We start from the raw sequence: 27,018 nt of genomic DNA, 5'->3' as shown, positions 1-27,018 counted from the left end.
CAATCAGGCTTCAGACCCCAACACGGGACAGAAACGGCCCATATTGACCTGAAGGCTCAAATTGACACCCTTAGAGAAAAAGGGAAAACTGCTTTATTACTTCTCCTGGACCTCTCCGTGGCATTCGATCTAGATGACCACAAAATCTTATGCAATCACTTGGATTCAACTGCCCACTTCTCCCAAAAAGCCATCGGCTGGATCGAGTCATTCCTCAGCAACAGATCCATGAGTGTTTTTTCCACCTCTGCTGCCGCCGACCCCATCCCCATCACATGTGGAGTCCCCCAAGGTTCATGCATCTCCCCTACACTGAACAACGTGTTCACAAAGCCCCTGTTTGATGATCTAGATGCTCTGGGTATCACCTACACTAATTACGCTGATGTTACACAGATCCTCATACCGTTGACGGGATATTACAACCAGGATTTGGCCTTGGTGAACAAGGTGTACCTAATCATCCAGGCATGATAGCTTCGCACAGTCTATGCCTGAATGATGACAAGACTGAACCCATCATCCTTGGTTCCACCTCAAACCTAACCAAATTGGACCACAACTACACCAGTTTCATTATAGATTGGAACCCGATCAAGGTAGCCAAAAAACTGAAAAATTTAGGAATATACATAGACTCCGCCCTTTCCTTCCATAAACAGGTTAGCTCTATGGCATCCTCCACGGCCTACACATGCAAGCTTATAAGAGCAACCAAACCCTTCTTATCCACCCAGAGCTGCATTACGTTAGCCAGAGCCCTTGTATTATCAAAACTGGACTACTGTAATGCCCTCTACGTAGGAGCTAGCAAGCAGGTCACTAACAAAATACAGACACTAGAAAACAATGCTCTCTGAGCAGCGCTCAGCATCCACAAGAGAGAACCCATCTCTAACATTAGGAGAACCCATAATTAGCGCCGCACCAGAGATAAAATCTTGCTCAAAGTAGCCTCACTAACACACAAATGCCTCAACAACGCTGCCCCCCGCTACCTAGTCGATAGAATAAGCAAATACACCACTAATAGAGCTACCAGAACTTCCAACGCAAACCTGCTCACAGTTCCCAGGTTCAAACGCACCAAAATGGGTGGCAACAGCTTCCAGGTGAAAGCAGCCCAACACTGGAACTCCCTACCACCCTCTCTAAGGACACCCCAAACTTACACACACTTTAGACGCAACTATATCCATTGGATAAAGAACAATGACCACTAATACTATCCAGCCCACCGCACCGCTGTATACCATGTGAATTATGTTTATTTGTAAACTTTGCCTTATTTGTAAATTTGTAAACTTTGTGCCTTCCATTGACCCATTGTAATTACTGTAATGGATAGTAACCTGTAACCAAGCTGTGAATAACATGTTGCTCCTGCGCCCTCATACCCTCGGGTCTGGTGCGCAATACAAATGAATAAACTAAACTAAACGTATGAGTAACCTGAACACTAGGGAAATGTAGTAGACCAGGCTATTGAGTAGAGATAGGATGAAGACTCGTTAAAGCATAGATTTCTTATGTATGTTGTGCATCATTAGTTTGCATGTGCGTGCAAAACATGAATATACATTTGCAGTTCATAGGCAATGGGGCCCATTGTGGGAGTGGTGTTCCAGTAAAAATGTTGGACAAATTCTGGGAGTACCGGTTCCTGCTTTTTTACTGGACTGGCACACTCTGAGTTTGTCGGTAGGGGCAGTTAACTACTGGCAGGCCTGACCTGCTGGGTGTCCAGGCCCCTACAGCAAATAATTGCTGTAATCCCAGCACCACTACTCCTGGTGCTGGTGATTTCGGCAATCCTATTCGACTCCATGGAATGGGAATTTACGCCAGTAGCCGACACCCATAATATCCCGGTATATCGGGCGCCATGTAACGTTAAGGTGGGTTTGCCGGAAACCCCCTGGTATTACGAGCGGTTTGCTGACAAAGCCCTAGTGACCTTTATTGTCTATAAATTGAGAGCAATGTGGCATTGAACACTAAGGAAAATCTCTGCAGCATGGGACTAACCATTTCTTTCGAAAATGGAATCCAATTATCATGAGGATTGGGGCACAGCACACACATGCTGCACCGTGCCGCACAGCAGGACTTGGATCCCCATTACCAAACAAAAGATGGTGCTGTGATGCTGCTCAAGGGAACAGTGAATGCCACTCTGACAGTGCGGCAGGTGGTCCTGCTGTTCTGCCAGAGCCAGCAGACTGGCCGTCTGTGCACTTACAGGAAGCATAGCTCCTGCCACATATCAATGTTAGTGCAAGTAAAGCCCACCAACATGTGGATGTGGTTTAGTCTGTAACAGGACCCCACCAGAGGGGGAGACATATTGGAGGGTCCCTAACTGCCTCCTTTCCACTCTAAGAAAGGGCACCATGGGAAACTAATCAATAGCTGCAACAAGATCCCGGTGGCACCCTTCAGTCTGTTCCCTTAGCCCAGGGGTCCACTGCACGTGTTATGGAGCACGATTCGTGTGATCCCTCGCCATTAATTATGCTGGTTGGGGCTCATGGAAGTTGCAGTCCAAAACATCTGCAGAGCCAAAGGTTGCAGAACCCTGCTGTAGCCTGGTTTTACCTTAGTGCCTGCTTCATTAATGCAAGCATATGCACAAGTAATACAAATCACTCCTTCTCATAGTGGTAGGCAGCAGTTTGAATGAGGGGGCATCCCATTTTTTAATGCATGCTGTCATAAAGAGCAAAGTGCATTCAGTATTACAGAAGGAGCCTTGTGGCCGAATCACTGCAGGTCAATCCGCTCTATGTGCCTCATGTCTCAAACCGTCATGCTGCAAAGGCGACACCTGTCCAGCTCCACTCATCAAAGACTGTGCTGAGACACTCATACCCCTCTTCACAGCCATCATCATCGTATCCTTCTCCACCATTTCAGTGCCAACCTCCTTGAAAGAAACATGGGTCCTACCGTTCCTTAAGAAACCCTCCCTTGACCCTTCCATCCTGACAAACTACTGCCCCATTACCACGGTCCCCTAACTCCTGAAGATCCTGGATCGTATTGCCTACATCCAGGCCTAACAGTATCTTTTGGAAAGCAACATCCTGGGAATTTGCCAATAAGGATTTCGCCTCAAACACGGAACCCGAAACCGCCCTACTAGATTTGAAAATACAAATCGATGCAATCAAAGAAATGGGCAAACCTGCCCTCCTAATGATGTTAGACCCCTCTGCAGCATTTGATTTGGTAGACCACCAAATTGTCGGCTCTCAACTTGCCTCAACAGAGAACTTCTTGCCATCAGTCTCCAACTAGGTGAGGTCCTTCCAAGCTGAAAGATCCTCTCATCCTACTCTTGTCATTTGCGAAGTCCCTCAAGGCTCCATCCTCTCCCCCACCCTTTACAACATTTACACAAAACACCTCTTAGACCACCATGACCTACTAGGCATTTCATACACAAACTACGCTGATGACATGCAGCTCCTTATCCACTCTCCAGTTCATATGCCCAGAACTCCGCAATCATAAATGCTGCCTGCGAGGTCATTCAAAATTACATGGCTTCTCACCTACTCGGTCTCAAGGACGACAAAACTGAAATCCTCATCTTTGGCTCAACCTCCACATTTCACAACATTGATCCAGTATACAAGGAATTCATCATCGATGGTAACCGCATCACCACCTCTAATGCTGCCAAACCTCTGGGCATCTACCTGAATGCCAACCTCAATCTCTCACATCACGTGAACTCAATCACTTCAGCTGTGGCTTACACAGCTAAACTTCTTCATGCCAGCAGGCCCTTCCTCTCCACTCCCAACCACTTAACAATAGCAAGAGCCATCACTGGAGCCAAACTGGTCTAGAGTAATGCCTTATTTACCGGCACCTCTGAACGCAACCTGAACAAACTCCAGACGATCCAGAATAATGCTCTCTGAGCGGCCATCGGACCTCTCCAAATCTGACCATATCTTAGAAGCCAGGGGAGCTGCACAATGGTTGCCCACCCGGGAAAGGATTACATTCAAAACATTGTCCCTTGTCCACGGATGTCTCTCCAACACTGCCCTTCTTACCTATAACGATGCGTAGAGAAATAGGCCAGCGCCTGTCCCCTGAGATTGTCAAACTCTCACCTCCTGAAGACCCCCAAATTCAACCGCCTCTTAACAGGAGGCAAGAGCTTCCTGGTCATGGCGGCCAAACTTTGGAACAATCTTCCACTAGCTCTCAGGAAAGAACAGGCATACTGGACCTTTCCGCAGAAACTTAAAGACGTGGCTGTTCAACTGACTGCATTCATCCTAAGACTATTGCATCCCCCACTGCTTTGCCCCACCCCACTTCTTTTTCTTTCCTTTTTCTAATGTAATATGTAACTTTGTTCCTCTTCTTCGTAATGTAACAAGTAACTATGTACCCTAATGTAACTCGAGATACCCGAGGGTTTTGTGTGCTGTAACAATAAATAAATAAATGTGGCGATCATGCATTTTAGATAAAATGGCCTCTGTGTGACTGTTCTGTAAATTTGGAGCTGTTTCTCTTGATCCTGTCCTCATTAGGTAAATCCCTTTTATATAGCAGCATTGGATTGCCTATAATTACATAGAAGGTGAAATTGGCACCATACTTATTTTTCGGAATGGCTCATAAGACTCAATTATTTTTTTTAAATGGTATCTCATTATGAGAGAGAAAATTGTCTGTGTGTGATTTCAGAAAATACACTGTGGGTAGTAAACCTTTCTGGATGTGTATAAGGTGGCCTTATCCAATTGTACTAATGGATTGTGAGAAAGCTATGCCTGTACTGGCATCTCTGGCATACCCTGGAAGATCCTTGACTAATGGTGGTAGGAAGGTGTCTTCACAATCATTTTGGGTAAGGTGGTGCTTATTGGGGTACCATTATCTGGGCAGGGATTGCGGCAGTATGAAAGATTTACAAAATAACATAACATACATTTTCTTTATTTCTTTACTGAGAAGTTCATTGGCCGGGTCCTGTTTGCGCTTCTCTTGATGGTCCCTGCTCTATAGTTGTCTGAGTGATTCTTTAATATAATCCTCTCTATTCATGTTGTCGATATTTCCACCTTCCTCGATAATGATTAAGTGATTATTAAATAGTACCTATAATGCTTTGCATTCTCTGAATGTGAGATTGCAATGGTGATTATTAGTAAAATATATACCAAACTTCAGTTGTCACTCTTCCAGACTCCAAATTGAGATTGTGTTGAAAACGTTGATACATTTGTCTTTAGGTATTTCGCATTACAGTTAGTTAACAAAAGACATAGTCAGGCGGAGGATAGTAAGAAGCAGTGGATCGCAACTACGTCATCACGCCATTTGCTATCTCCTTTCCCAAGTACCTCCATAGGAGGATTCTTCCCAATAACTATTTGCCATTCATCACCTCTAACGCAGTAGCTTTAAGGCGTTAACTTTACCATTTTCCACTTCCTCACAAGAGTCAAACCTAAATTCAGAACGTGGCACAACCAAGCCAGACAAGGTCAACCGGTGAAACCAGTCCACTTCAATAGAAAGCAGAGTGGTGATTTAACTTATTAACATGTGTGTGCAGCACTCACTGGCACACAGCACCTAATTGCAGGCCAAAGGAGTCAGTGACATATGTGACATAAACTGCAAGGCATTGTGCTCCAATCTTGCTACTTAGTTATCATCCGTCGGCACAGTACCTGGCAGTACCCACCTAGTGATGATTTTTGGTTTCTGAAATGAAGATTTGTCGCATCCACTTTTTCGATGAGTTTTGGTTAGGAGTTGTCTCCACCAGTAGCAGGCAACCTCAACCATATGGAGAGTCGGCAACAGAGTTGGTGTGGTGTTGTGAGCAGATCCGGTGCAAGGATCTTTGGCACTTTAGGCAAAGTGGTATTTGTCCGACTCGAACAGCTATCACTGTTGCAAACTATGGGATAAATGTAGCACCTCCCGCTGGCAGGGCTCTGTGCAACTGCTTTACCAGGCCTACTCCTAGAATCAGCGGTGATTGCAAGCATCCATGCTTTCTCTGTCTAGAGGGAAAGTAATCTTATTTTGAATGGTGTTGGCCTCCTGCTTGCCAGAGTGGGGATTTGAGTTCTTCTTCCATGTGCTGCTCTAGTGCTGGGGAATCCAAGCATTCTAGTGGCTATATATTTTGCAAGCCTAGAATTGTTGTCTTCATGCCTAATATAGCAACCTGCCTGCATGTCTGTATATTCAACTGGCTGGATTCAGGAGTATTGTATTCCCAGTCTCTTCTTGGATTGGCTCCTACTTTCAACGCACAACACACATGAAAGAGAACATGATACACGTGTGCTACTGCCTTAATCCTCTCTTATAATACATTATACAGCTTGATCATTTTAGAAATTGACAAAGTGTTTGTTGTCAAACTCACCTCATAGGTTTCTGTCCTTGCCTTTTCTGTATGCATGGGATAAGTAACAAGAAGATATGCACTCAAGGACGTTTGTGTTACTACAGGTTCACCTGGACCAAAAGGAAGCTCAGGCCATCCTGGACCACCTGGGCCTCCAGGGCCCACCGGCCCCAGGGGATCTATGGGACCCATGGGGCCATCCCCGGACATCTCCCACATCAAGCAAGGGCGCAGGGGGCCAGTGGTCAGTATTTTACCTTTTCCGGCCGAACATGTTCCAATTTGACAGCCTATATGTATTAAAAAAGATGTTGTTCTTTTCCAGGGTCCAACCGGGGCACCAGGAAGAGATGGCTCCAAGGTGCGTATACTTTCCTATAAATGTGCACTTTTGCTATAGTCAACTGCCAAATAAAAGATGTGTCCAAGCCACCCCCTTTGAACTCCATCTTTTGAAATGTAACTTTAGGTGTATCCCAACCAGTGAGGTAAGCATGTTAGTCAACTCATGGTTAGACAATATCAAATCGTTTTAAACATTTTTTTTAAAACTCTATTCTTTGCAGGAAATACAAAATCCAACAGGTGGGCTAATTTTGGGCCTTCGAGTTCATATTGCCCTGACAAGGCGGTCAAGTCACTGGAGCCCCCCCCTCACAATTTGCAGTATCTCACAAAAAAAGCCTGAACCGGAGAGGAAAGGCTATTTTACATCAGAAACGTACATTTCTGATATACTCTCCAGGATTAAAATAGTCATGCACCCTCCCATCTCAAATTCTCTAAACTCGTCAAAGTTCATATTTGCTGATAAATCTGGGCACCCTCTGGACATGATCTGCTTCAACCAATTCAGACCCTGTATTTACATATGTAGTATGATAATTATATTGCTGTGTGATTTGATTGGATACAATATTGGGCCTCATCACAAGGTGCCCGGTATCCCAGCGGTAATACCGCCCGGGCTAATAGCATTAACCGCACCCAGTCCGGCGCTATTAGCGCCAGCTCAAGGGTTGGGCAGTAATGGCTATTCCCCATTCCTCATTGGGTCCATTGGCTTACAGCTGGGGATAAATGCTGCCAGACTCGTGATTGGTTGGACACTTAAATGCGGCAGTAATAGATTTACCGCCGCATTTAAGGGCTACAGCCCAACTTGTGATGAGGATCTATGTATTTTCACTTTCGGCTCCGTGAGTGTTCTGTGACCTCCAAACATGAGAGAAACACATAAGTAAAATTTGCTAAATAAAATCAACATGTTACACTTCAGGTCTAATAAAACCAGTCATAAGGTGTTCTGCTTTAAAATCAATTATTAGAAATAACTGAGTGTCTATTAATACAAGCCATTAGCCTGTTACCTTTCGTCTAAGAATGTAATCCTGCATAACCCTGGATCTGCTTCCTGTTTACCAAAGCCAAAAGCATTTAATCGACTACCCTTCAGTATATAAAGTCCTGGCTATTGCTTCTGCCCCAGTGCGCCGAATTCTCAATTGGCCACTGCCCAAGCATCACTGTCTGAAACATCAGATGTATGTCTGTCTTAATGTCGTATACTATAGAGTTCACTCTTTTTGGCCGAATTTTTGTGTTACTCATAATATTGAATACAATATGATCTACAGGAGAAGGTTTCCATTATTGGTTGTTTTCTGTATGTATCTTTAAAAAGGGTATATGGTCTTTGTACATTAAAGTGGGGAGTGTATTTATCATTTCAGAAAATGGTTTTCCCTGAAAGTAAAATCTGTGGTTACACTGGTAACACAGCGATTGGCGAACACAATGCTGTGGTTAATCACAATCCTTGCACCCTTAATGTACTATATGCGGGTTGCAATAAGGCAAACAATTGACGAAATACTTATTGCTAAAGGTTTTGCTCCATATATAAATAAATATGAATTTTGCAGTAGGACAATGTATGGCACAAAAGTGCTGAGTCTGTGTGTGTTGCTTTGGCGATATGAAATGACACCTCAACATTGATTAACTTGCCCCGTGTCAAGAGTGGACCTGTACAATATGAGATACGCATTTGGAATAAGCGAGAAAAATAAAATGAGCAGATGCTCTCTTTTTGCTGTTTACACAATGAAGAACACACTGGCAACCAACAGTTTGGGCTTGTGTGTAGAGATGGTATAGCCATATGACAGCTGCTACCATAATGATGCTACATGGCTGTAATAACGAAACAGCTGGAAAATGGTGTGATTATCTGGGCACATGATGGCAGTGCCTGTCAATTGCCTATACACAAGCCAAAACGGTTGGCTTTATCATTGCTTGTTTTTAAATGAGCCAGAACTGTTGGCTTTGTCAGTGTTTGTTATAAATCAAACTTGGATAAGGTAATTTTATCAAACCAGTATCACATTTGCAGATATAATTAACCAATGACCTCTCGGCAGAATGCTTAGAATTAACACTGGCTTGCCAAAGTTTGATGTTGCAGCTTGATAGAGCTTGCTGAACAACATACGAGGATGGTGTGTTTTAGATGGGGAGGGACAGGTGGTGCATGGGAATAGCTATAAGAATTAGCATGGGAAGTCATATATGCAGCACCCACAAGCTTTGTCCTTCCTCACATGTGCTCTCCCTCCTAACTGTTGTCCAAAACAATACAGTTGGCATAAAGGTTGTGCTTAATCACAACCTAAGCCACCAACTAAAAAGGTAACATTAAATAATTCTATGTTGATCAGCTTTGAAATGTGAAAGAAAGGACTACGTTTAATGAATAAAATAGTTTGCTCTGTTTGATCTGCACATAAGATGATACCCTCCCAGCTCCCATCCTAAAGCAGATCATGGGGGCTGCCACCACCCTGCCTCAAAATAGTCAATATGTCACTCGAGCAATGCATCTTCCCAAGCACCCTTAAAACCAGACTAATCCACCCCCTCCTCAAAAACCCACCTTAGAATAAGGCAATCTGCCGAACTGCCAACCGATCACTATCGTCCCATTCAATGGGAAAATCATTGATAAAAAAAATTGCTATCTACAGAATCAGATTAACAAACATGGTCTGCTCCTCGATCTCCAACCTGGGTTTAGGCCAAAAAATGCTGTGAGACACGGCCCAGTGATCTTCAATCTATAAATGGAGCCATTGGGATGGTATTAGTAGATTTGTTCGAATATATTTGGCCAAATGGTACATTTGACCGAATTTGGCCTGTTCCATGTCACCGAATATATTCAACAACAAATTGGCTAATACCTACCGTACATGTGGAGCGGGTGTTGTGGGGGTGTCCCCCAATCCCCATTTTCGGTATGTATTGGCTGGGGCGTTGCAGGGGTGTCCAGGGGATGAAAAAATAAAGAAAAAAGGGACCCTGTGGCATTGGATCCGACCCACGTTAGAGGGGCGGATCTGACGGCGCAGGGTTGAAGCGGATCAGGCGGCGAGCAAGTAGGGAAGGGGGTTGGGGGTGCCTGGGGTGGGTGATGGTGTTTGACCGTATGAAAAGTGACTGCATGCAGGCTGTTTTTTTTGGTCAGTTTGCCGTGATCACTTTTCATATTTTCAAACAACCCAAACCATTGGGATCACTTCTCATGGATCCCAACATCTCACTCCACCAAAACCTGAACAAAGCCCAATTATCCCTCGCAGTCGGTGGTACCCCAAGCATGTTGTGAGCCAGGAATCTCCTCGCTTCTATCTAAACCTGAATGATAAGCAAATACCTGAAGCTCAATGCCAAAAAGATGGAATGTGCCCTAATCAGTCACCAAACTAAGGAGGATGCCATTCAATCTGATGGCTTCACCCATCACCTGGCCCGACTACCACATATCAAAGAAAAGGTCCAAATCTCCTGGTACCAGGTAATGCTTGTCTGGAAAATAAAAACGTGAATTCCAAATAAGGACTTATTTAGCACAATCCAGACCATGGTAATCTTCCACATCGACGGGGGAGACACCCTCCATACCAGTGTTTCATCAACAGAGCTGGACCCACATAGGGCTGCCCAATACCATAAGGCATTACTCATGAAGATGCCACAACATGATTGTATTTTGCAAAAGGCACTTTTGAAATGTACTGTTTAAGTGCCAAGGACGAGGTATCTCGTCCTTGGGATTACCTCCCCAGTGCCAAGGACGAGATAGCTCGTCCTTGGCACTTAAGGGGTTAATGAAGGAGAAAACGTTAGAAGGCTTTGCATGGTGAAATACTGAAATCACCAAAAAAGGCCTTGGCACTGGGTGGGGGGAAACCCATGGCAGTAAGGATTTGACTGCATTTGTTCCTACCCACCTGCCCACCTAGCAGCAAATCCCTGTAGTGCAGGTGGGTCACATTCCTTCATTTTCAGGCCATCACTAAGCTTGAGACGAAACTGGCATGCATGGGAAAAAACAGGAAACAGGCCTTCTCTTGCTATGTTACTTCCTACTTAAGCCATACGAGTAGCATTCCAGACCAGGCCAATGCTTTCGCATTTCAGTGAGAAACTCAAAGCCTTACTGTTCAATCAGTACCTAGGTGCCACCGAGGCTCAGTGTGTTTTACATCCCACAACAATGCCTGGAATATCCTGTGCCCCATATTGTAACCCACTTTGGCTCATATGTTGCCCAGAAACCAAAATTCAAATATGTTTTCAGTGCCTCTCTCTGGAGACAGGATTCCAAAGTTTTTGCTCGTCAGACAAGAACATTTTATTTGGTACTATGGCTCTGTGATAACCCTAAACCTCCTAATTCCAAAGCAGGTAGCATAAATGGCGGGCAAACCGATCCATCCTCCGGGTTCTACAAAAGACTGATCTTCCTCACCCCCTGCTTGTATAGTTGGAATTAATTGATGGAATTCTGCCCAATCAGAAAGTGAGGTGAGGGCTAAACAAATATGTTGGCAAATCACAGTGCCAGAAAGTTCTGATTGCCTTGACCAGTATGTCATTCATTGCAGCCAATCAGGTCCAGGAATTCTTTGGCCTCTCCCAATGGGTGTAATACGATTTATTTTCCCAAATGCTAGCCAAAGGCAGACTCCCCCCACCAATCATCAACAAAGTAGAGAGTAACCCTGGGAGTTCGCTCTACTCGGGTATGGAATTTGGAGACAGAATTACCTCTTTGCATTCCCACTAAGAGAATTGTATTCCTGGCAGTTGACACAATACACTATGTAGAACAGCAAATATATTTTACAAGTGTAATTGCAAACATTTGAAAGTTCAGAGCAGAGTAACACTTTAAGTGTAAAGCCTTCTTGAAATGCTAAAAATATAATAAAACATGTATTTCTTAGCTGTTAATAATTAATGAATCCATCGATTTTACCCAGCTAAGCTCAGGAACTCACAACTCTACTGAGATAATTCCAAGAAAGACATTTTTACAATATTTTACAGTCTTTATTCCAATTTGCAACAAATGTAATATTATAGTGCGGTTGTCGCTGCACTATAGTAAAGTATAAAGTTCCATAGGTAACCCAAAACTTGAATTGCTAATAACTTTTTATTCTCATTTTGGATTTGGCTGGAATTTTGCAGACGAAATTGTATTCATACCCACCAGCAACCCCTACCCCTCCACACGCACTAGTGCCCGCCCACTGGACATTTTGTGAAAGATCAATTAAAAAATAAGTAAGTTATTAAGAAATAAAAAAAACACTGGTTAGGCCTAGTACCCATTCATTTTCCCATAGAGAAAAAGTTAAACATTTTGCTCAGTGGTCGAAGTGTACAAAAAGAAGTAGTGGAACTATGTTCACTACTGGCCTGGACCACTCCCAGGGATATCAGTTGGGGCTCGCAAGGGGTCACAAGTGCGACCCTTGAGGTTTCCCTTGCTACCCCTGTGGTCTCCCTTGTTACCCCTAAAAAAAGAAAAATGTAAAAAAAATGTTTTGTTTTTTTTTTACTTTGAAGCTCCTGGGCTGTGGCTGGTGCCATGGGCCTCGTTGTTTCTGCAGTGGCTGGAATTTATTTTGAGGCCTCTTAAAAAAACAGGGGGTTCCATAATTGTAACACTTTGAGCAGTGACCCTAAATCAGAAAGAACAGGAATAACAAATAATTTGTCTTTCTGGAATTCTATACAATAATTGCTAGATGCATTAAAGAGGTGAAAGGTCATATTCTATCGATTCCTATGATGCTTTAATGCTGGAAATGCATCGGAGGGACAGGGCCTCCGTATCCTTGTGCTTTACTGCTTTTTATCGTGTGTTCTGTCGTGTATTCCGCACAGGAGTTCATGTAGGACTCCTGGCGGTGCAGCTCTCTCTTTTTTGGTTTTGGGGAACAGACCTATGGGATACCCTTATAGTACCCATGGGTGGGGGGTACAATCCTGTGGCCCTAGTGCATGTTTTTGGGCACCTCTGTGTGGCCCACAGAGCAGGGTATGGGCTGGTGGCAGCTCCATGCTGAATTTGACATGTGCTCTGAGTATCCTCCATTTTGGGATACCCAGGCCCTGCCATTGGAATCAGTTGATTCCTGATAGGAAACAAGATGGCCCTTGTGGCCTCTTGCTTTCTATTGCCTGTTACCTGGTTTTCCCAAAGTCCTGGGAAGCCCTTACTCTGTCCCTTCCCCCTGACCGGCTGTTGGGTGGAAGTTCAATATATGGTGTTGTTGTGAAGTGCCGACCAGACTGGCTGGAGCGTTCCCAATGACTGCATGTTGTGGGTACACCTGTGGGTGGGACCTGGGTGAATGGAGTGTGTGACGAATACGCATTCTGTGTTGTGGGTATCTAGTATCTGGTGTTTGACACAATGACTGAGACACCCCTGCTCGAAACTGGTATGAATGCAGTGTGAGTGTTGAATGGCTGGGCACTTGTCCCAATACACATAACTTGTTGTGAGTGCCGGGAGAGATGTGAATGGCCTGAATGCACTATGCAACTGATTGGCTGCCTGCCTGCATGAATGCCCTTCTGACCAATTGGTTGCCTGAGTGTGACCCAGCAGAATGAATGGGAGGTCAACTAGTATATCTGGGGGCCTCTCACTGCTAGAATTCGTGTTCAGAAGCTGAAGAGAAACTGGAGTTGAAACTGAAGCTTAACCTTGAAGCCCTGATGGAAGAGAAGAATTGTTGTTGCTCTCCTTCACAATCTCAAAGCTGCTGTGCCTCCAAGGACTGACCCAGAGAGGACCTGGTAAGACGCCCTCTTCCCGAGCTACGAGGGACCATCGTGCACCAGCTGATCTTTGCCAAAGCTCCCTGGTAGACAGACCTACGACAGGCTGCCGACCACGGAAGGGGACTTCCGCAGAATCCCAAAGAGAAGCGCCCGGACTGTTGTCCGCCACTGTCGACGACCGCCATCGCCGTCTGGAGCCGCCGTGCTCCCGTTTGCCTAAGAACTTAATTGAGCCAAGGACGCTCTCGTCTGCATCGCCGCCCGCTTTATCCCGCTAGAGAAGGCCCAACCGTCGATGCGGCGAGGAGCATCCGTCGGTGGGTTTCCCGCCACCTAAAGACCACAGAGACGCCGACGACTCAATGACCTTTCAAGGCCACAGCTCTTCATCATCTCTTTGCGGTCCAGAACTACCGTCACCGAGGTGCCCCGCATGCCTCTTCCATGCAGGGCGCCAATGCTCCATCGTCGACAAGCACTGCTAGGAACGAAGCTGCCACTTCACCGCCGTAGTTCACCCTGTTCTCCATCGGACGGTCGACGACCCGTGACTCCTGCCTTAAAGGGAGGGCACTCAAGAAGGGCCGTCGATTTCCCATCGACGAACATTACAATTCTAGGTACAGTGGGGCTGTAGAACTATTGTAGAAGGAAATAAGACTCATAGAACAATATATGGACTGCGCTTGTGCTATATCTTTATCTTACAGGTTGCCCAGGTGGGGGGATCTCCACACAGAACTGTGTCTAGTGGTAAGGGGCCAGCATCTGCCAATTGTTCAACCATCTTGCTTTTCCTTCCTCTCTCTACTGCTGGTTTCCTCTTTATTGATCTGTGTGACATTTTGACAGTATAGTTGATACACTTTAATGAGATCTGATAATATTTGTGGTGCCACTGTAGAACTGTATATATTTACCATTGTTGATTTTCTGAGCACAAAGTGAGTTATTGTGATAGTGTACATAACCTTGAAAATTAATTATATAAAGACTGTGTTTTAACCAATACAGTGTGTGGACATTCCTTTGTGGGGGCTTGGGGACTACCCTTTACTTAAGAACCAGCCTGCATCACCTACTGAGAAGCTAGGCCTTGATTGCTTGACCACGATACCTATAATAGAGAATCTTGGCTGGGGTCGTCTGTGCCTCTCCTCTACCATATAAAGAGCAGAAGTACAGACACCCCCCTCCAGTCTTTACAGTTGCCACTTCGGGTTGGGATCAAATGACATCACTGTCTGTGATGTCATAAGAGGTCAAAGGTCATGTGATGTCACTTCTGCTACCCCTGGCATGTTGGTGAAATGACGTCGCTGACCGCTCCCCACAAACCCCATTGCTGCGCCTCCTCCCATGCACAATACAAACCCCAAAACACATGCACCTGCTTTTTAAGGGCATGTCCAGTGCAGTGCACTGAAAGTGCAAGTTTCAACTTCTTCCTACACTTTTATTTTAAAACAAAACCGTTCCGGAACGGTTTCTTTTTAAAATAAAAGTATAGGAACGGTAAAACTTAATTAAATTAAGTAGAGGAGCACCTCTCCCGACCGCTCCCGCCCACTTCGACCACTGATTTTGCTACAGCGCACAGCCAAAATCGTTGGACGGAATTAGAAATTTCTCGGAGGGGTTCTGAGGTTATTCCATCCAGTAGTTGTTAAAATATTTACAGAGAAGGGGATGCCCCCTTCTCCTAAAATGTTGCTAAATCTAAAAGCAATATCTTAGCGTACCAAATAAACAAGGCTTCACGAGATGCAAGCATGAACTACATCGCTGTTATGATAGTAAACATGGAAATAGGACTAAATGTGCACCATGATAGAATATGAAGGCCAATACGACTGCCATTTTGTAAGTTCTCTAACCTCATAAAGTATCACAGAGAATAAGAGAAACAATAATAGCTTCTACAAGTACTGTACTGCAAGTACTGTAGTCTGCAACGCTTCACAGAAAACAGGAGTGAAACATGAGTGGAAAACACAGAGAGCAGTCATGTAAAGATCAATTCAGCAATGTTTAGCCAAACTTAGCCTGTAGATATCTCACAACCGAAATGGGTAAAATGTTCACGGCCCTGTATAAGGTCCACACACACATATACACCCCTTGAAAAGACGCATGCATGTCTTTTGATAATGATGTGTTATTTATATAGCTCCTTAATCCAAAGTGCTTTACGGAGCACATATTTACATACAATATCACCCAACTGAAATTGTTACTCATTTATCGACCTCGGAAGGATGAAAGGCTTAGTTGGCCTTGCCGGGATTCGATCCTGCAACCTGCAGATCACGATTAGATCACAGCAGCGAGCTCTCAACCCGCTGGGCTATCTTACTGGTTTCAGAAATCCCACGCACGCAGGCATCTCAAGGAATGAAGATATCATACTGCACATAAACAACTGCATTTAAACAGGTTGATACAGCTCAAATGGGTCATACATGTATAAGAAATTAAGTCTCTTAAGCAATAAATAAATGAAGCCTAAGTGGGAAATAAAGGCATGTGCACACTACTATATAAATAACGCCCAAACAAGCCATCTGGCATGTGCATCAAAAGAACATGTGCTTGCCCAAAATAACTCCCATGCATGCAGGGATCTCAAGTATTAAAAATGACACATAGACAACTGCTGGTGCAGCCTAGGTGGGCGAAATGTGCACAATGACTTCAATATTAAATTGATGTAGCCCAAGTGGGCAATAGGTACATGTGGATGTTAAGCATATGGAAATGTGACAGACACGGGCCAACAGACATATACATTGAGAGACCAAAACTCCATCAGTGTAAATTGAAATGAATGCATCATATAACAATTATATCAGACCCAAATAGGGGACCGTGAAAAAGAACAACAATCGGATGCAAAACATTATCCATCAGGAAATATGTGCATTCAGTGCAAAGAGCAAATAATACAATTCATTATCAAGATTGTGTCCCTTCGGCTGTAATGTCTCAAAGTACATGATTAATTTTGCCTCTAATTGCCAAAGCCTTAAATTCTGATTTCCTTTCCATACATGCTCCGAGACATGAACCAAATCTGGAAAAGATAAGCAATCCAGATTTCTTTGATGCTTCTCTCTAAAATGTTTTGCTACTGAGTAACTTTCATCATTATTTCTGATGGCACAATAGTGTTGAAGGATACGAAATTTTAGATGGCAGATGGTAGAGCATCTATAGGCCATAGCACATGGATACAGTATCAGATACACCACAAAGTTTGTCAAACAATTTACTTTAGCTCTGATTTCCCACTTCTTGTTGTTTTTCGGATGCTCAAAGCGTGTAGTGCAAATTGCTAAATTGCATAATTTGCATCCCCCACACTTGTGTGAACCATTGCCTTTTTGACAAGAAAGCCAATTTTTCTTTTTAGGCTCCTCGGAAATCATACTATGTGCAATGATCTTTTTTAGCGAAGGTGCTTTAGAGAGGATGAGAGCCCACTACATTGGAGATATCGCTGTCAGCTTTTCAAGTAGGCCAATGTTTATTCAAGATCTTCCTTACATTTGCTGCTTGTGTGCTGTATTTGATAATACACCTAATTGGCCCCTCCTCAATGTTTTTCTTGCTTTTACCAGAACAACTTTAATGGACCTTTCTTTATCAAATGTACTAATGATTGATCTTTTGATAACCCTTGGATACAAAATGACTGCTCATTACCCTGGATTCTCCAAAGAAATTCACATTCCTGAGAACAGTTCCTTATGGCTCACAAAAATTCACCAAAAGGTATAGCATTCACTAGAGAGTGAGGTTGAAAACTGCTAGCATGGAGAACGCTGTTCATTGAAGTAGGCTTCCGATAGTGTCTACTCACAAGATTGTCATCAACCACGTCAAAACAAACATCAGGGAACACCACTTCTTGCATACCAGGAGTCAAAGTAAATTCCAAATAATGAAGAGGTCATGTATAAAACGTAGCCGCAACATTACATTATCCAGATAGTTATTGTGCATTGTAGACCAAGCAGTTTCTTTCTCCCACTCACCTAAATACAAGTTGCCATATGTCGGAGATACACAAGAGCCCATGGCTGTCCCACGTTTTTGCCTGTAGATTTTTCCTTCAAACCAAAAATAGTTATGATTAAGGCAAAACTCCAATAGTTCCTAAAGCAGCTCATTCTGTTGCTTGAAACTAACAGATCTAGTTCTTAAAGTAATGTCATGTTTTTAAACCAGTCTGATGGTTTATTCTAGTATATAAAGACACCCCATCTAGGGAAACCAACCAATAATGTGGTTTCCAAACAAAACCATAAGTTTTACTCAAAGGGCTGATGTGTCCCTAATATAGGATTTCAAACACGTACAAATGTAAATATAGTAAATATAGAATTGGTGTCACAGGAAATCGGCGATATAGGAACTGAGCATCCTCATCATTTAACAAGTGTAGACTATACCAATATATCAATTTGTCATCAAATGCATTTTTAGTGGTCACCAACACATTGTCATCCACCACTTCGTAACACATGTCATCATTAAGCTGCCTCCTAGCTTCAACTAAATAAAGGATTCTCTGCCAAACAACCACACACCCACCATTATCAGAAGGCCTAGGAAATGGTCAATGAGTTCCTGACCACTCGGGACCTCACCCACTAAGAAGTTATCCTCCAAAGTATCTATACAAATAAGGGTGGAGAAATCATTCACACTCAGCTGATTTACTTCCTGATCATCCTGATACACAATAGGATCAAATAACACTGTTATCAAATCAACAACAGCGTACGTTTTTTAAAATGTTTTAATTTATTTTTATTGAAGTTTTCAAAGGGTATCATAAACATTACAGGAACATTGTCAGGAACACATTGCTTTGGTAACATTCAGTTTTAATCCCGCCCCTCAAACTGTCCCCTGTTAATCAGATATCCACAACAATCTCCCCACCCCTACCCCCTCGCCCCCCCCCTTGGAACGGTGTTTCCTCTGATTTATGAGTGTCATACATCACTATCTCAGTCGTGAATTGTGTGTTGCAATCTCGCTTATCCTTAAATAGTGTACATGGCCACCTCTTTGGTGTCTAGTTCAGGATTTTGCATCAGTCTCCTCATTTGAGACAAATGTTCTATTGTCAGTAGGTAAACAAGGCTTAAGAGTGTTCACTCGTGTCTAGATCAACATTCCCTTTTGTGTGGACATTTTGTAAGGTCCTGGCATCTATCTTTTCAAAAAATCCCCCAATAGTAGCTCCTATTGAGTCGATTTGCCATGAAGGGCTGCAGTAATTCTCTACGTGATACAAATGTTAGAGGCAACATTTATCAATTCTTTTTTCCGTGGTACCTGGTTTGCTTTCCACTTTATCACAAGGGCGGCCTGTGTGGCTAATAACAATGGGGCCGCCAGCCCTGTCATTCTCTTGCGTTCCTCCCTGCACTTACCAAACCCAAACAGTATTAAGAGGGGGTCAGCAGATTGTTGGATGCCGTCTAGATCCCTAATCCACCCTCATTGACTGGAACATCTGTGACAGTCTTTGTGGGTCGTACTGCCATCTGTGTAACAGTTTAATAGCATGTAACCTATACTGGCTGGTAATCGATACCTGTGAGGCTCCCTTACACATTTTCCCCCACATGCTAGGATCGATTTCACTTCCTAAGTCCCTCTCGCATCTACACTTCAGAGTAAGAGTTTACCCCTTCCCTGGGTCAATCAACTCTCTGTACATTACAGAGATCAGGCCTTTAGATTCAGTTCTAGTGTTTAATTGTTTTTCCAACAGGGTAAGGTACCCTCTGAGCCTTCTCCCTCCATTTGTTCCTCATAAATATTCTTTTAAGCTGCAGGAAGGGAAAGAACGGAAATGGGGCCTAACCCCATGGCTTCTTCTAATTCTGTAATCGTTACAAAAGTCCTTTCCCTCCAAAGTTGGCCAACCCTCTCCAAAACAACTTCGAACCAGAGCTGGAATCTTTCATGATTAGGGATGTCTTCTCTCACCCCAGGTGCCCAGATGTGACTCAGAGGGGACAGCAACGAGGTAATCCCTCGCATGTTGGTCCCTTCTCTCTATATGTCCCATATAGTCCCCAGTACTGGGTGATCCCTTATTCTACATATCAGTTTGTTCCTCGGAACCCATAACCATTTGGCAACAGTGGCTGGGGCCAGGTGGGAATTGTCCCATTCTATCCACTGGAGCCCTTTTTGCCTTCTCAGGTGGGGGACCAGAATTCTTAACTGAGCTGACTCATAATAATGAGATTCCATGCAGACCTGGTAAAGTGGGAAAAGCTAACAATATCCTGGCTAGGGAGACTGAATGTGGTAAAGATGATATGCCTGCCTAGATTCCTTTATCCCTTTCAGATTCTCCCGATCCGCATGCCGAAATCCTTCTTTGTCGACGTGAAAAGGGCAATTCTCTGGTTCTTGTGGCAGGGGAAGGAGTCCAGGATAGCCTATGAGACGTTGACATTGCCCAGAGATATGGGAGGGGTGGGCCTACCACAGTGTACGTATTGAGGGCATCCGGCATATGGTCATATTTTTTCAGACTCAAGATCAGTTTTGCTGCCCGGTTTTGAGAGGCTTGAACACAGGAAATGTCTTTCTTGGGAAGACCCAACATTTCACTCTTACAGTAGGCCAGTTGAGAAGAAACAAGGGCCGGGACCAATGGATTTTTCTTCATTATGAATGATGGGAGGGGCTGATTAATGTTTTTCACCATGACTGAGATGTAATATGTTAAGGATATGAATTGATGAAAGGTGATTCCTAGGTTTCTTATTTTTGAGGATACCAGCAGAGTCCAGCCCAGATCAGTGGTCAATAGGGTGGGTATGAGTGAAGTGTGCAGAGAGCAACACAGGATGATTTTGGACTTGACGGAGTTGACAGGCACTCATCCATAATTCGACTTCTCAAAGGCAGGCAGCAATGTTATTTTGCTTTGGTGCAGGATTCTTATCCATGTGGATTCTAATTTGCATGTCATTGGGGTAAATGTTAAATACCATTGAAGGACTCAAGAACATATGCCAAGGGGCGAGTGTAGACCATGAACAGCCATACTGACAGGGATGAACATTGCTGGGACTCACCAGGGAATTCTGATAGGACGATGTCACCCCATTTTACTGTACCTGATGTGAGAAACCTGAGGGTATTCTCACTCTTACTCCCCTAAGACCCTCTGCGCAGGTGGCCAGGGAATGGCCATCGCTATTGGATCCTGATCCTGGGGGGCAGAGAAGCGAGGGAAGGTCACCTAGGTGGCGGATCCGCGAGGATTGGGAGTGGGGTTCCCTCAGGCGAGACATGGTATCCCCTTCCCCTATTGATAACCAAACTGACCCTTCCCCCAACCTTCATGGGCTGTTATGGGCCAGTTCTCCTCAACTTTCCACATGTAACACTTCACAGTACTGGGACAAAGAAGTGACCACTAAGAGCAGTGAGGATGGCACCTTTTCACCACTTTTGTACTGGGATGAGTAAGATGCCTACTAAGAGTTGTGATGGTCACAACTCTTAGTAGACTCATGTCCCTTCTGATTCTTGTCAGGCAGAGCTAATTGGATATCCGCACCTGCAGCCAGTCTAGAGGCTGCAGGTGTATAAATGGAGATCAGACAGACAGACAGACAGGAGCGCAACACAGGGAATAATGTCTGAGGAGGCAGCCATAGTGGGACTCGAGTCACTCGAGCCAGGATGCCTGCAACAAACTCAGTGGACTTCAAGGACCCGATGTAGGTTGGCCGTGAGATTTCCCCAAGCCTGGGAGTCTTCCTACCCCCGAACAAGAAGTGGCAGCTGTTGTGGAGCCCGAGCAGAGAGGACGCTGCCTGCATGCTGACAGAGGCACCAAAGGTGGCAGTGTTCCGAGAGAGGCACGAGGCAGGTGAGCTGGGATCACGCCAGTAAAGAACAGAAGACCGGTGAGTGTCAGGAGGGCAGAAGGACTCCGGGGTGCTCGAACAGGACCACGAGGGAACACAGTCCGTAATATGGAAACAACTATGTGTTCATTGAATACCGAAATAAAGAGAAACGTAACTTTCAACAACTAAAAGCTCATTGAATACCAAATAAAAGGGAAACTTAAACATTAAAACCAAAAGGTGTATATTGAATATTGAATTAAATAGAACTTTACAGATGAACAATAAAAGTGCACATTGAACACTGAACAGAATTGAGCACATTTTCCTCAACGATTTAATTCAAACATCAAATTCAAGAGTATTAAAAACAGAAAAGAGTCAAACAGTGAACATTTATGAGTGAATGTGGTGTGGCAAGGCCACAGCTTGGCATGAGGTGGGTGACACATAGTGGCAGGGCCACGAGGCTAATAAGGAGAAGCCAGAGAAGTTCAAGAAAATCCACAAAGCCAAGAGGCCAATAAAGGGAACTAAGTGATGGTGACCTGGTGCACAGGTGCAAGTGCCAAGGAACCTGTATGTGTGTGTGCTGAGGAGTCCCGTAGCCCTGGTTGCACGGTCTGTAATGGGAGGACCATGCAGTCTAACAAGACCAGAGGAGCCCTGCATGGTGAAATATAAGGACACCGAACAACAGCCTAAGGAAACCAATGCATACACACTGGTGAAATGTGCCAGAAGGAGGTCAGGTCGACCTGGTGTTTTGGTAAGACCCTTTTCTTTGGAAATACTGTAATAAGTATAAATGGCAGAGTTGAAGTCTTAGGGAAGGGAACTCTGAGGCTTAAAGGAACCACACTTGTTGTCTTGAGAACGGAGTCTCAAGACCCCTTTTGCTTTTGCATTGTGTTACTTGAAACTTGGGGAAGGGAAACCCAGGGGTTGGTTCTGAACTACATCGCTTTTAACTGGAAAAGGTAAACTTTGAGACTTGTTCATGGAAATTTCATGAACTTGAGGAAGAGCTGGAAGTAAGCTGTTAGCTGGAAGTAGCTCGGAACTTTGAGTTGAACACTATTTCCTTTGACATGCCTACACATTGGTTAATTGTAAGTGTGAGGGCAAGAATAGGTTTTGGACATGGACAGACTTTTAATTTGAATTCTTTGACTCAGACTTTCTTTAGTTTCTTTCACATAGAGAAATCCGACCTTAGCAAAGGGCAAGTAATGCCTTTAACCATTCTGACATTTAAGTTAATAAATATCTTTTGTTTGCACTTTACGTCTGTTGGCTGTGTCATACTTCATAATGCCTTCACACTGGACATTCATTTAAGAATCAAGCAATCTGTGGCAATGCATTAATTCTGATGCCCATGACATATTGTAATTTAGACAGAGTGTTTTGTTGTCAACTATGTCATAGGTGGTGTGAACGTTTAGTGGGATGGTAGACATCAGTTGATTTTTATGGAGGCTAAGCAAGATGTCTTCACTGGTATTCGAAAGTGGGGACTCTGTGCCACTGATCTGTCTGAACCTCAATTGATTGTCATGGTACACATGGTGTCATTAGCTGTATTTCTGTAGATGGGTAGTCACTTCTTTCTTTATCATTTTGACTTTAGGGGAAATGATGAGATTGGATGGTAACTTGCTGGTACATCCAGGTCTAAACTCTGTTTTTTATGTCAAAGGGTGATGACCGCCTTCTTCAGTGTGGTGGGGAGGGAACCTGACAATAAGGATATGTTGGGGATCTCAGTGAGCAGTAACCCTAGGCAAGGTAATAGTATCCCGGTCAGGTGTGCAGGAGCATAAATAGGCTTTGATTATGGAGGCATAAATAGGCTTTGATTATGGAGGCTTTCATTTTGTTCAAGATGGGTCAGAGTATGATGGAAACCACAAGGGTGGCCATACCAGGTATGGCGGGGGAGGCGGGGTGGTGGGTGACTGCATTCACAGGTTGTCAGTCTTAGGGACTGAATAATTTAAAAAAAACTAAAATTAGAAAGAAACAGGACTCGAAGTGTCCACATATAGAATTATAGAAACAAAGCATAGACACCTGGGAATATCCTTAAATCACTTTTAGTGTTTTTGATCATAAAGTGAATTAAGTTCTTGCTCCTGAAATCTCAATTTTTCAACAAATGTGCTCCCTCCCTCATCTGAAGCCAGAAAACTTGGAGTCATCTTTGACTCCTCTCTTTCCTTCATCCCACACATTCAGGACCCTGGCAAGAAGTCCCACTTTCAACTTAAGCTCCTCAAAGGAATTCTTCCTTTCCTCACTTCCCCCCAGAAGCTCTGGTTCTCTATAGGCTAGACTACTGCAATAGCCTTTTCCTTAATCTACCCTTTTCTTCTTTACGACCCCTCAAGCTAATCCAGAATAGGGCTGTGAGACGTATCCTTGGCCTCAAGCCCAGGAACCGCATCTCTACAGCCTTAGAAACTCTCCACTGATGCCCGCTTGTTGCAAGGATCAAATTCAAATCCCTCTGCATCATCCACAAGGCTGTCTGGGGCCGGGGACCATGCTATCTACAACTTGCTCTCACTAAATACTGTCCCTCCAGATCTTTACGTTCCTCCGGCACCAACTCTCTGCGTGTTAAGCGCTTGACTAAACAGCGAGCTGGTGGCTGATCTCTCTCCTCTGCAGGCTCCCTCCTATGGAATTGCTTCCCCTGTCCTCTTAATTCTTGAGAATGATCTCCTCAAATTCCAAAAGCTCCTCAAGACTTTCCTTTAACCTCCTCCTTGCCGTCCTCCCTCCTCTGGTTAATCCTACAGTTGCTGAGATTGGTTACCAGGGCCCTTATGCGTCCCCCCCAGGTCCTGGCCTCCCACAAACAATCACGTACAGACTCCATTCCCCCATCCCCCAGCACTTTGCCTTGGCACCCACTGGCCTATGTCAGCACAGGCCTGCACTTAATTAATGACGGCTGACCACTTTGCCTAGGCACTTGCAGCTGCTCACTCCCTTGCTCTTGATACACCTAGCACTTACCCCTCTCCCACTTCCTCATCTCTTCTCTCTGCACTTGCATGTTCTAAATGCTTACAAGGCCTAGTAGGTATGCCTCTATCTTTCATTGCTGTATTTGTTCTTCATTCCCATGCCCCCTCCCTGTTGCAATGTGGGCGCTTTGAAACACAATTTACTTGATGCATAAGCGCCTTACAAATGCACAGAAAATAAATAAAATAAATGCTGTTTCTTACAGGCTGTCTCTATAACTTGCAATATTAACTGTACTCTGAGCATTCCAAGTTGCCCAGATTCCTTGCACTGCATCAGCTTTCCCCCACTCAAATTCCTGCCTACTCCACCCCCCACTGTAAACAATCCCCGCCACCATTTTAGGCTATTGATTCCTCCCCCTGTTCATTCGACTATAGTTTACACCATCAATCAGGGTGTGCAAAGGAGAAAAATAAGACATATGAAAGGTGCTAGTAGCATTACAGACTTCAGGGGCGGAACAGGGTTTCGAGTGATAATGAACATCCTCAACATAGTTCCCTCGGCTACTACTAATGCAACAACTCGATGGCAGGCATGATTCCACAATCATGACCCCCCTCTCTCTATAATGCTAAATTATAATAACGTTGTCTGTTATGCACTTCCAGTACTAAGAATACTAAGAGATGCCTACTTTTGTGCAGGATTTTCCACTAACAGAGATAATAATACACACAAATATATTTCTTTTCAGGGTGACCGAGGAGCTCCAGGACCAAGAGGAACCCCCGTAAGTATAAGTATAATTATGTTAAACCGATCTTTCAATATTGTTTGGATATGAGAATAGAACCATAACATGACAACATTGTATCAATTTACAGCAATTTATTGCAAATTCTGAGTAGGTATCATCACCGTGTCTTGTTGTCATGCCATTCAACAAATCTGAATGCAGACCTGCTCCCTTCTCAATGAGTCCTCGCCAATTCGTAGTCCCATGACACAGCTGTAGTTCTGTGTCATTGGAAAAAGAATGCTAGCACCCTTCCATGGCCAACAATGGAAGCTATTCCTTTTGCTGTTGTCACCCTCAAAGTACACCATTTGGTCACTGGCAAATGCCTTCATAGATATCTAAAATAAAAATAAAAACTGCCAACAGCAGCAATCCCCATTGCACCTACCTTCTCGTGGTATGATAGGACCGCATAATACACAAACTTAGAGTAGCGTCGATAGAGGAGAAAAAAGCTGAGGCGGCTAGGAAGAGCTGGGTGTCATCAGCATAGATTTCGTGAGACATCAGGATGAGAGGATGGAGGCAAGGGGAGAGATATAGAGACAAAAGAGAAGAAGCCCCAATACGGAGCTTTGGACAACACTGTGATGAAGAGCAAAAGTAGGGAAGGATTTTCCAGCTCAGGAGATAAAGTAAGTGCAATTGAACAGATAAGTCTGTAATCAGTGTAGGACAGACCCAGAAGTCCATGAGAAGAAAGAGAGGAGAAGAGAGTGACGGACAGTGTCGAAGGCGGCTGTCAAATCAGGGAGAATCAGAAGAGAAGAGAGTCACAGACAGAGAGTACTACTTGGGAGTAGACAAAGGTGTTCTGGGACCTTGGAGAGATAGGGAAGAAGAGATATAAGTCAGGAATTAGACAGGAGAGAAGGATCAAGTAAGGGCTTTTTTAAGGATAGGAGGAATCAGTGCATACTTAAATGAAGTGGGAAATTTGAGGAGAAAAGTGTGATATTAAAGAGAGAGGTAAGGTAAGACATCAAAGAGGGTATAAGAATGCAGTAGCAGGACACTGATATGGAGGGGTCATAGTGGTGCCATAAACTTTTATTATGTTACAAAAATGAAAGGAAAAAGCCTATCCTACCCTCACTCTAAGAGGTGTTTCCCTGCTTCAAACAAAAATAAATAATGTCACTGTCTGGATGTGAAAAGCAGAATGTCACAATGTCTAATGTCAGAATCCTAGCTCCGTCCCTAACACTCTGAGTTAAACTAAATAAAAAGGAGGTCTTCCTACCCCAAGGAATGACCCTTTTCCCCAGGACAAAAATACAGTTCTGGGTTTATTAGTTCCTTTAAGTGGTCGGGAATGTCTCCCTTCCCCAGCCTTCCTTAGGCTTCTGGTGCAGTTCATCAGCTGCTGGGGGATGTCTTCCTTCCTCGGCCTTCTTCAGGCTTGCAACACAGTTCAACAATTTGTGGTAAAAAATCTATGTTTCCCAATTGGCCCTTCTCAGGCTTCATTTCTGTCTCTGGGGTCCCTGACCCTTGGATTATCAAGCCTGGTTCATTTCTCACCAGGCACTATGACAAAGAAGAGGCATTTGGATATGTCTCCAAACTGTGGTGGGTCTCTGACCCTGGTTGGGAGACCTGACTTCCTTTTACACAGTACTGCACTGAAGAATAATTTCTTGGATGCTCCTCTAAACTGTAGTGGGCAACTGACCATGGTTGGCAGATCTGGTTTTCTCCTACCAGGTACTGCGATGAAGAAGAGTGGCTTGGATGCTCCTCCAAGCTGTGTGGGTCCCAGGGCACTTTACTCCTGTTGGATTGGT

At 44.1% G+C, this 27,018-nt stretch overlaps 1 protein-coding gene across 1 annotated transcript in view; it reads left to right on the top strand.

Annotated features, from left to right (window-relative positions):
* CCBE1 (collagen and calcium binding EGF domains 1) overlaps positions 1-27,018 on the top strand; it is a 943,425-nt gene that overhangs the window by 906,656 nt on the left and 9,751 nt on the right. Inside the window, exons 8-10 of the mRNA XM_069627071.1 lie at positions 6,505-6,644; positions 6,726-6,761; positions 25,187-25,222. Coding sequence (XP_069483172.1) covers positions 6,505-6,644; positions 6,726-6,761; positions 25,187-25,222 — 212 coding nt within the window. The remainder of the gene's footprint in view (positions 1-6,504; positions 6,645-6,725; positions 6,762-25,186; positions 25,223-27,018) is intronic.

The sequence above is a fragment of the Ambystoma mexicanum genome, chromosome 6p (genome assembly GCF_040938575.1).
Source record: "Ambystoma mexicanum isolate Mex_15411 chromosome 6p, UKY_AmexF1_1, whole genome shotgun sequence".
NCBI classification, from domain to species: Eukaryota; Metazoa; Chordata; class Amphibia; order Caudata; family Ambystomatidae; genus Ambystoma; species Ambystoma mexicanum.
The sequence above is the reverse complement of the archived record's forward strand: the minus strand, read 5'-3'. Positions and strand labels throughout refer to the sequence as shown.